The sequence below is a fragment of the Trachemys scripta genome, chromosome 15, assembly GCF_013100865.1.
Source record: "Trachemys scripta elegans isolate TJP31775 chromosome 15, CAS_Tse_1.0, whole genome shotgun sequence".
NCBI classification, from domain to species: Eukaryota; Metazoa; Chordata; order Testudines; family Emydidae; genus Trachemys; species Trachemys scripta.
This window is the reverse complement of record NC_048312.1, coordinates 22,691,980-22,702,936: the sequence shown is the minus strand read 5'-3', so window position 1 is coordinate 22,702,936 and position 10,957 is coordinate 22,691,980. Positions and strand designations below refer to the sequence as shown.

Genomic DNA, 10,957 nt, shown 5'->3' with positions numbered 1-10,957 from the left:
GAGTTCAGGATCCTGACACAAGGAAGAAAGGAGAGCAGCAGAATACGGACCCTGGACTTCAGAAAAGCAGACTTTGACTCCCTCAGGGAACTGATGGGCAGGATCCCCTGGGAGAATAACATGAGGGGAAAGGAGTCCAGGAGAGCTGGCTGTATTTTAAAGAATCCTTATTGGGGTTGCAGGAAAAAAACATCCCGATGTGTAGAAAGAACAGTAAATATGGCAGGCGACCAGCTTGGCTTAACAGTGAAATCCTTGCTGACCTTAAATGCAAAAAAAGAAGCTTACAAGAAGTGGAAGGTTGGACAAAAGACTAGGGAGGAGTATAAAAATATTGCTCAGGCATGCAGGAATGAAATCAGGAAGGCCAAATCACACTTGGAGTTGCAGCTAGCAAGAGATGGTAAGAGTAACAAGAAGGGTTTCTTCAGGTATGTTAGCAACAAGAAGAAAGTCAAGGAAAGTGTGGGCCCCTTACTGAATGAGGGAGGCAACCTAGTAACAGAGGATGTGGAAAAAGCTAATGTACTCAATGATTTTTTTGCCTCTTGTCTTCACGAACAAGGTCAGCTCCCAGACTGGTCAGCTCCCGCTGGGCAGCACAGTATGGGGAGAAGGTGACCAGCCCTCTGTGGAGAAAGAAGTGGTTTGGGACTATTGAGAAAAACTGGATGAGCACAAGTTCATGGGGCCGGATGCGCTGCATCCGAGGGTGCTAAAGGAGTTGGCGGATGTGATTGCAGAGCCATTGGCCATTATCTTTGAAAACTCATGGCGATCGGGGGAGGTCCCAGATGACTGGAAAAAGGCTAATGTAGTGCCCATCTTTAAAAAAGGGAAGGAGGAGGATCCGGGGAACTACAAGCCGTCAGCCTCACCTCAGTCCCTGGAAAAATCATGGCGCAGGTCCTCAAGGAATCAATTCTGAAGCACTTAGAGGAAAGGAAAGTGATCAGGAACAGTCAGCATGGATTCACCAAGGGCAAATCATGCCTGACTAACCTAATTGCCTTCTATGAGGAGATAACGGACTCTGTGGATGAGGGGAAAGCAGTGGATGTGTTATTCCTTGACTTTAGCAAAGCTTTTGATAGGGTCTCCCACAGTATTCTTGCCACTAAGTTAAAGAAGTATGGGATGGATGAATGGACTATAAGGTGGATAGAAAGCTGGCTAGATCGTCGGGCTCAACGAGTAGTGATCAACGGCTCCATGTCTAGGTGGCAGCCGGTTTCAAGTGGAGTGCCCCAGGGGTCGGTCCTGGGGCCAGTTTTGTTCAACATCTTCATTAATGATCTGGAGGATGGCATGGACTGCACTCTCAGCAAGTTTGCAGATGACACTAAACTGGGAGGAGTGGTAGATACGCTGGAGGGTAGGGATAGAATACAGAGGGACCTAGACAAATTAGAGGATTGGGCCAAAAGAAATGTGATGAGGTTCAACAAGGACAAGTGCAGAGTCCTGCACTTAAGACAGAAGTATCCCATGCACTGTTACAGACTAGGGACCGAATGGCTAGGAAGCAGTTCTGCAGAAAAGGACCTAGGGGTTACAGTGGATGAGAAGCTAGATATGAGTCAACAGTGTGCCCTTGTTGCCAAGAAGGCTAACGGCATTTTGGGCTGTATAAGTAGGGGCATTGCCAGCAGATTGAGGGATGTGATCATTCCCCTCTATTTGACATTGATGAGGCCTCATCTGGAGTACTGTGTCCAGTTTTGGGCCCCACATTACAAGAAGGATGTGGAAAAATTGGAAAGAGTCCAGTGGAGGTCAGCAAAAATGATTAGGGGGCTGGAGCACATGACTTGTGAGGAGAGGCTGAGGGAACTGGGATTGTTTAGTCTGCAGAAGAGAAGAATGAGGGGGGATTTGATAGCTGCTTTCAATTACCTGAAAGGGGGTTCCAAAGAGGATGGATCTAGACTGTTCTCAGTGGTACCTGATGACAGAACAAGGAGTAATGGTCTCAAGTTGCAGTGGGGGAGGTTTAGGTTGGATATTAGGAAAAACTTTTTCACTAGGAGGGTGGTGAAGCACTGGAATGGGTTACCTAGGGAGGTGGTGGAATCTCCTTCCTTAGAGGTTTTTAAGGTCAGGCTTGACAAAGCCCTGGCTGGGATGATTTAGTTGGGAATTGGTCCTGCTTTGAGCAGGGGGTTGGACTAGATGACCTCCTGAGGTCCCTTCCAACCCTGATATTCTATGATTTGTTTTTTCTTGCAGTTCACTATCTGTGACTCTGAGGGAGGACAAAACAACCACAGCAACCTTTAAGGAGGAGGAGAGCACAAAACATATAAAGAGGCCTAAAAGGTAGGTAGCATGCTGGATGCAATGCTCCTGAGGGGCATTCATGTGGAAAGCAAAACTATAAGCAAAACCCTGCAAGAGTATATGTACTATCTGACACACAAACTGCTTGGTTTCCATGCAATACCATGTGGATTTTGTTATATGATTCCCATGTACATTAATGTGAGTTGTGAAGCCAAATCTATGGATTTTGCCTTAACTACTTACCCTTCTGTGTTTAATTCCACTACTGGGCAAAAAAAGCCTAGTTAAACCTTACCAGTTGCAGATTATATGAAAGAGTGTGAGATCATAACCATTTATTAGCAAAGGGGCTGCCTGTCCTCTTCACAGTGTCTGGTATTATTTGCAATTTGCAGTCTGCTCTTTATTTATATTTCATGTAGTTTTGCTTCAGTTCCCTGTTTTGGATGATTTCTATAACTAACCAACACAGTGCAAATTATGAATTTTTCAAATGAATCTGCAACTAGAAATTTGCTGCCCATGAATATTTCAGAATTCAAGCTAGCAATTCGTGGTTTGTGAATATTCCTGCTAGTTAATCTCAAGCACTCGATTTGTCACCCACAGAAGGGTGAACACTAAGACGTTGTGGACGTGATGAAAAGATTTGTTTTTGAATTCAGATGAATATTTGCAGACCACTTTTTCTAGTACTTGTTCAGTTCTAAACCCAGCTCTGTACTCCTTCATTTGCATGTTTATGACCAGGAATGTCCTAACTTTTAATCTGAGAGCTGAGGCTTTCAATTCACATCACTTTACAAAGCTCTGTGTTCTGAGCTGCCCAGCACTGTTTCACAGAAACGAATAACTATGGTGTTTGTGTGCTTTCACCTGCAGCTCCCATGCCAGCTATTTCATTCAAAGTAAATATCATTTGTGTGCTGAGATGAGGCAGAAGTTCTCTGCAGTAGCTGAAGAAGCAGCTTTTTGTTTGCATGACAACCTGGAGATCCTTGAACGGTAAGAACTTGAATGCTTGCTGAATGCTGTCAAAGCACTGCATGCCTCACTTCTGTAACATACTTAGGACATGCTCTCAAACCTTTTAGAGATGGGTCTGCTAACTTCGGTGGAGTGGTACCAGAGTAATGGCATATGGCGTATATGCCCAGCTGATTTTAGGGGTACCCATGCAAGGATGTACACTCTGGGCCAAATATTCAAGCCACTGTGCTGAGATTTGTCTGCATGATTCCTAAGGACATTGCACAGAATATTTACCTTTACATGTGTAATTTACAGGCACTGGGAAAAAGTTCCCCCAAACTTCAGAGTCCATTGTCGTCTTTACATTCTAGCCAGGTGATTCAGTGGACTCAGTGACGTTCAACAGTATATCTTTAATTAACTTTTTCCAGGCTGAAGGCAGCCTTCCTAGTTTGTCACACAAACCTCTTAAACTGCTGCTAAGGTTTCAAATTCCAGTGTAACCCTTGGTCCAAGAATCCCAGTCCCTCTAGCACAGCACATTTGGAGTGTTGGATTTACTTACTTTTGAAGCAAATCCTTGTTCTCCCAAAGAGCGGCTACTCAGTCACCCCAAATTAGAGCCAATCCGCACATGATCTGTAGGGTCATCCGCCATCGCTATGTGGATCACTGTCCTTTCACATTACTGCGCAATTCTAGTGTCTACAATTGCAGCCATCTGTTTCATGCGTAGGACAAGTGAGCAGCCTTCTCCCAGGCCTGCTTCAATTCTGGTCCATTGATCAGCCAGCATTGGTCATCCTTTCCTCTAGAAAGACTGAAATGTTTCACCTATGACTCATCTGAGCGCTATAGCTGTAGAAAATAAGAGACCTGAGATCTCTCTTCACATAGTTATTTTAAAGGGCAGTATCCCCAGTTTCTCCTCCTGCCACACCACTCTTACATTCACGCCTCTACTGGTATGTTAGGTCCTCTCCAGAGCCCCAAAGTGTTTTCTTTGCCACCTCTCATAGTCACCCATTGTGACTGCATGAAGAATTGACTGATTCTTGGATCTTTCAGGATAAAAGAACAAATCAGACCCTATCTAATTACCTGAAACCATTCCACCTTCACTATAAACTCATAAAATCTCACAAGAGTAGCAGGGTAGATCAGTATTTGGATGAGGGGACTCTGAGGATCATTTGGAGTGTTGTGACAGGAACTAGTGTTGGATGGTAATTCAGTAGGTGGCACTCTATTGGCTGAGTTCACCCTAAACCAAGGTCCCATTGTGGTGATGATGGGGACTGTGCTGCTGAAGAAGCTGCTTTTGGATGGGAAGAGAAGCAGAGGTCCGGACTACTTGTGGTCAATATACCTGGATGGGGCTTTTTGTACGATATGGCATATTAGTGTGGTATCCTGGACAAAATACCAGTTCAGGTAATTAAATTCTGCCTATTCTCCCTAGGGTTTCAGATATTTAAAATAGTATTCTTTCTTCCTGCCCTGAGTTATGTAGTATTGCAGTATGCTCTTAAATACCAGATACTTTACAACTCAGAGGTGACTGCATTTCAGTGTCAGATGATTTGATCCTTAAGTATATACTTTACCTAGCTCACTAAATTGATGGAGGCTTTAATTAATTGTTAGTAAATCGTTCAGAGAGACTTAATTTATAAAGCGCTATCAAAGTGCAAAATATTACTAGTAGCGATGGCCTGAACATGCTCTATTCTTCTCATCTCATTGCCTTCCACCATCCTAAGTATCTTCCCAGCTAACGTTCAATCAGAATGTCAATTTTTAAAATATGCGGTCTTAATTTTTTGAAGTATATTTGTAGGAGGCGGGAGGAGAAGAGTTCTCAGAAATACCAATCTTTAAAAAACATCACGTATTTTGAGAGAGACCTAGAAAGAATGAGACAGTGTGGCCTGAGAGCTGAAAGAGAACATGACGAAGATGAACGCAACTGGTAAGGAAGGAAGAGCTAAACACACCCCCAGAGCATTTCCTCTAGGACCAAAAGCTCTTCTTTATTTTCAGCTTTTTTTTTTCTATAAAACCAAAAGAAAGTCGTCTTAGAAACCTGTAAACCCTCTTAAATACCATCGCTCAGGGCTTGATTTTACCACCCTTATAAACACTGTCTAAGTGAAGATGCAACAATGATATCCAGGACCAGATTTCACCTTGTGTTGCAAATCTGCTTGGTGAAGATGGGAGGAGAGAGGGTGTAAGTAGCTTGTTTCCATTTTAAAAAGGTCTGATGCCTCCAGGCAACTCTGCATCTCCTCTCCATCTCCAGCTTATGGCCTTATAGGAGGCATAAGTTTGCAAAACACTTTGGGATCCTTAGGATGACAGGCCTTCTATAAGTATACATTGATCCATACATAATGTGGTGTTGGAAATGAAAACTTGTGTTCCTATTAGCAATGCTGATGATGGAGAGGACTTTGCCTCCAGCTGCCTATCCATCACACATGTTTGAAGAACGTTTCCCCGCTAGTGTTTATAAACTGCACCCAGATATCAACTTCATCCCTCCCAGGGGCAAAAGGCATCATCACCATGAGATAAGCAGGCACCTCTCAATAAAGCACTCCTGCAGAGCTCCAGCCTTTGATGATGGGAATTAGATAGCTATATCGCACAGCACAGAAAATAGGGCTGCTGCGTCAGTCTTCCCTCGGTGAATCCACTGAAGTAAAGTGGCGGCAGATTTTGTGTCGAGAGTCTACGTTCCAGATGCTTATTCTCAACTGACCCTAACTGAGAATGAGTTAGAAGCAAATGTTGGTCTATTTAGAAAAGCTGCATTTTGCATTGTAGCGCATACTCACCCCACCTGCCTCCCAAATCAAAGGGCCTGGTCTAAGTTTGGAAGCTGTACCACTATAACTGTCGAGTAGGGGTGTGATTTTATTTTACTGCTTTAATTGTATCTATACAAGCCTAGGGTGGATGTATTTATACAAGTATAAAGGAACCTTATAACAGTATCGTTATTCCCATACAAGAATATCTGTTCTGGTGTAAAGTACCTTTTTACTAATAAAACTGCATCCACACGAGGGCCAGGTCTACACTGAAAAGTTTTACTGGAATACCTATGGTTAGGGAGGGGGTGATTTATTATTTGTTAAGCAACACGGCTATGCCAGTAAAAGCATCAGTGTAGATGCAGTTATACCTCTAAAAAGATCTACACTGCAAAGTTTTGCTGGCAGAGCTCCGACAGGTAGGAGTATGAAAAAATCACACCGTTAGCCGCGTAGCTCTGCCGGGACAACCCCTGGTGTAGACACAGCTAAGATGACCGAGTGCTCCTGCCAGCTTAGCTAATGTCATTCGGAGAGGTGGTGTCACTATGCAGGCAGAACCACTTCTGCTGGCTTATGCTGCAGCTCCCCAGGGGGCTCTGCTGGTCTAGCTACGCTTGCCCAGGCTCGGTAGTGTAGATTAGCCCTAATTTTGCTTATATTGGTACAACCAGCATAAGCTGTACTGATTATAAGCACTTTTATGCAGCCATCACTGTGCCCACGCTAAAGGAGCTTTGCCAATTTCACTTTACTGCTATAACGATATTGACAAAACCCTCCTAGTGTAGACAAGGCCTAGGGAGGTTGTACTACTTTACCTATGCCAGCATGCTTAAAATGGGATCACTTTCCAGTGCAGCGTTTCTTGAGGTGGGGAAGAGGAGGGGCAGGGGTGGGGCCTTAGTGGAAAGAGTGGAGTGGGGGTGGGGTTTGGAGCTGAACGGGGGATTAAAATTTTTCAATTAAAATGGGGGTCCTCAGGTTGCTAAAGTTTGAGAACCTCTGACTAGACAAGACCTAAACTGTCTCCCCTTATTGGTTCTGGGAAGAACCTCCTCTTGCTGCTGACAGACTGATACGTGGTATCTTCAGCTGGAGGGAGACCGCACTTGCTGCTAAAGACTAGTTGATGTGCTGGCAAATTCCAGACCTGCAGGGGACAAGGGAGAAGCCACCACACTTCCACAGACACATACAGTCTGGAGGGGTTGGAGACATCAGTCTCCAGGGCTGTCAAAGCAGCACTACAAAAATTTATACAGGACATTAAAAAAAATGCATCTTTTCACAAGAGCTTTATTGTTATTGTAATGTATAATTCTCCTCTTGAGTCTCCATATTCAGAGTGAAATGGCAAAGATTGAAAGTTACAAGCACACTCTCACATCAGTAAGATTTATCTCAGCACGTACTGAGGGAAAAATATGATGACAGCAAGGGGAAAAGGGACAGTAAAGAAAATCAGAAAGTGTGTCAGATCAGGCTGTGATTGCTTCGGAAAATCTATAGAGGCTAAACAAGAGAGAGAAGAGATGAACAGGGCAAATCAGAAGTAAAATGGAAACATTTGTCAGTATTTTATTGTTTGCTTTCACACCAAAGGTTTGTCATCCGGAATGTAAATGACTAATCAGGGGATCTCTTTTTAATGCCGTACAAAGGAAGTTGGGTGCACAGTCCTGTTAACAATAGAAACAAAGCTTCTTTGCATCATTCCCTGGCATGTAATGCTCAGTGAAGCGTCCCACAAAGACATTTTTTCTCACATTCTGTGACGGGGGGAAAGGTGGGGGGGCAAATAAAGCAGATAAGTCTGAGGTGCCCAGCAGTGTAAACATCAGTTTCAAGGGCGTTTATTTCAGCTCTGCTCTGCTGGCTCTTACAGGTTTTCCAGTTTGCTGTCCAGAATCCCGGATGCTGTGAAGAATGACAATCACACACACAGAATCTTAAAGAAACTGGAAAAGTTTGGCAAGAACCCGGATGTGAGAATCCGTCCCACCACCTTTCTGAAGGTGCTGAGTGAGCTACGTGTATGGGAGTTGTGTTCTCCAGACATCTGTGCAGCCGTGGAGGTGACGAGAGTCCATGTGTTAGTGTTCTAATCCTGGGGGGCGGAATGGGGAGGGAAGGCATCCTGCAGTGTGATTTACCCAATGGTAGGTTACAAGGATACATGATTTGGGACGATGGGGCCACGTCCCTGCAAAATGGGGATCATAATATCCACCTTTGTAAATCCCTTTAAACTCTTTGGGTGAAAGGTGCGATGTAACTGAGAAATATTATTGATGATTATTGTTTTGTTGGTGGTATTTCATCACTGATTTTATTTGCTGCCAGAGTGAAAGTGACAGCAGGTTAGTATAAGTAGAATACATGCAGAGGGACATTCAGTTGTTGCTGTGCTCTGGAAAGGCTTGTATTTCACAGATGTGATGTGTGCCAAGCACTAGAGAATAAGAAGCACACTAGTGAACTGTGAAATCTGCAGATTTATTTGAAGAGGCTTCAGCAACATGTGAATAAAAGCTGCTCTGGTTATGTGTAAAGACCTACTCAAGAGGCTCAAGTAAAGGGCTCTAGAAATAATCTGCACAAGGGAAAGAAGAAAGAGGGAGAGAAGGAAAGATGGAAGGGGGAAAGGAGAGGTTATGTTAAATATAGATTGTGGATGAACTTACTCTAAACAAGGCAATGTTGCCACCTTGTGGTTTCTATTGTTATCACAGCCCTTTCCTCTCCTGGTTACAGTATCAGCCGAAAACCCGCAACAGTAACCTGTTAAATAATAACACACACAAGCTGCTCATCTACATCAGATAAACTATACACATCTATACACAAACTATACACATCTGTGTCATGAGATTAAAAAGGCCAAGTTCTTCCAACACCCAGAAAGCTTGGGGATAGTTTAACTGCACTTCTTGGTGACTTACAAAAAGGTAACCATTGTCTCCGGAGCCCTGTCTCGTGTAATCATACCAGGAATTCCCAAAGTAGCGCCAGGGAGGCTCCCCTTACCATTATGCACACTTCATGAAGCCTAGATTCTCTGTTGCCTGCCAGTTATTCTGTATCTCTTTCTCTTTGATTGTGGCTTCCACTCTGTGCCCTTTGCATGCTCTTCCTTCACACTAGTGTTAGGAATGACACCTAAAACAAAAACTACTGCTGCTACTGAGTTGTTTCCAGCCTCTTCTTCCTTCTCCACAAGCATCCACAGAGGAGGGCTCTAGTGTTCCTTCTGCCTGGATCTGATAAAGGCAGTGGGAGTATTTCAGGAAGAGGAAAAACCTGCTGCCTGACACTTCTCCAAACTAACACTTTGATTCATCTTTAAGCCAATTTAATGTAACACAACTCTGGGTAAAAGAAAAGCTTTACACTTTATACAACCTTAGCTCTGCAGGTTTTAGGGTGTAAATAATACTGAAGATCATAGCGGCTTCGATTTTAAAATTCATTTTAATTAACATGCACTATTATAGAAACTTGTATTAAAAGACTTACTTCCCTATTCATTTTTATCGCACCAATCTAAAGGAGGTTAACATGCTAACAGTTTGCAGGCTCTATGGTGGTTGTCCCACAGTCAGATGGTATCAGTATCTCTTATATATAATATAAAGCGCTAAGGAAAATGCCCCTTTATTTTTCAGTTTGTGCGTGAAAATATTGTTCAGATGCCAGAAGAGGATTACAAAGCGTGGCTTCAGACTCGAGTCAGAATCCCCAGAAGAGCTCATAGTGCTCCACCCTTGTGCTGAACGGTTAGAGGAGCTGGTTTCCTGGCCACAAGAGGGAAGTCTTGGTGCTTCAGGCAGAGATCTGGTTCCTGGTGAGATCTGCCTGAATGAGGGCTGGGGGAAAAAACTTTGGAAACCGCTCCAATTGTGTATGCTCGGTAGCTATTGAAATGTGTAACTCCACAATGCTCATCTTAACACCAGCCCATATTTACCCAGTGACCACCAAGAAAGAGAAACCAAATATTGCAGTCCCTTTCCAGGTAGCCTTATGGGACTGCAGCAAGAGCTCACTCTCAGGTTTGCATGTAGAATTAAGACAAGTTGTAAAGCACAATATCATACAAGTGCTTCAAAAACATTCCTCAAATAGCAATGGAGAACTGAGATTCACCAACACCTTTTCATTGGCTCACCCTTTTCCATTATAGAACCTTCTGCTTTAGATTTGTAGATAGAGAATACCGATCTTAGTTGTTACAGTCTGTTCCGCACTCAGTTTCGCCATCTTGCCCTTGCTTTAAAAAAAAAATCCCCAGCACTGGAACATTTTAAGCTTTGAGCCAAATCCTTTCTGTGTTAGTTTTTGTATCTTAGTTGAAATGTTTGCATTTGTTCTCTACAATTTTTTTAGGAATATCCACATTGCATTGGTTTTGATTAAAATCACTATTCAAGTGTTCTGTATTCTGGGGTGCTTTTCTATAACTGTTCATTTTCCAGTTGTGACTGCCAAAAGCGGACGGATGTCCTTTCACCTGCTCTTCTGAGTGCTCAGTTATCATCCGTCCGCTGTTCGCTAAGAGGGTAGAATGACTCCTCCTCAGCAGGAGAGGGGACTAAAGAGACTATTACTGAGTGACCCCTCCAGGGAAACGTATCATTCCACCCCCCCAATTTGACTCATCAGTGCCATCCCTGGGCACCGGAGTGCAACGACAGCACAAGGTGTTAGTTCTCTGTCATTCCTAGGCACTACAGCTCTTCCCATTAATAGTAAATCTGGCATTTCGGTGACTAAGCCTGAAATAAGAAAAAAGCCACTGGGCTTGGGATTTCCAGGCCTTGTCAAAGCTTCCGGAAGAACATCTGGTTATGCAGAACCCTAGAGTTCAATTCATCTTC

The 10,957-nt window shown here is 43.6% G+C and overlaps 1 protein-coding gene across 1 annotated transcript in view; it reads left to right on the top strand.

The window, feature by feature from the left end:
- CCDC60 (coiled-coil domain containing 60) overlaps positions 1–10,588 on the top strand; it is a 108,787-nt gene extending 98,199 nt beyond the window's left edge. The window contains exons 12-16 of the mRNA XM_034791610.1: positions 2,230–2,319; positions 3,166–3,288; positions 5,096–5,227; positions 7,966–8,155; positions 9,746–10,588. Coding sequence (XP_034647501.1) covers positions 2,230–2,319; positions 3,166–3,288; positions 5,096–5,227; positions 7,966–8,155; positions 9,746–9,853 — 643 coding nt within the window. The 3' untranslated portion in view covers positions 9,854–10,588. The remainder of the gene's footprint in view (positions 1–2,229; positions 2,320–3,165; positions 3,289–5,095; positions 5,228–7,965; positions 8,156–9,745) is intronic.
- The last annotated feature ends 369 nt before the right edge of the window (positions 10,589–10,957 follow it).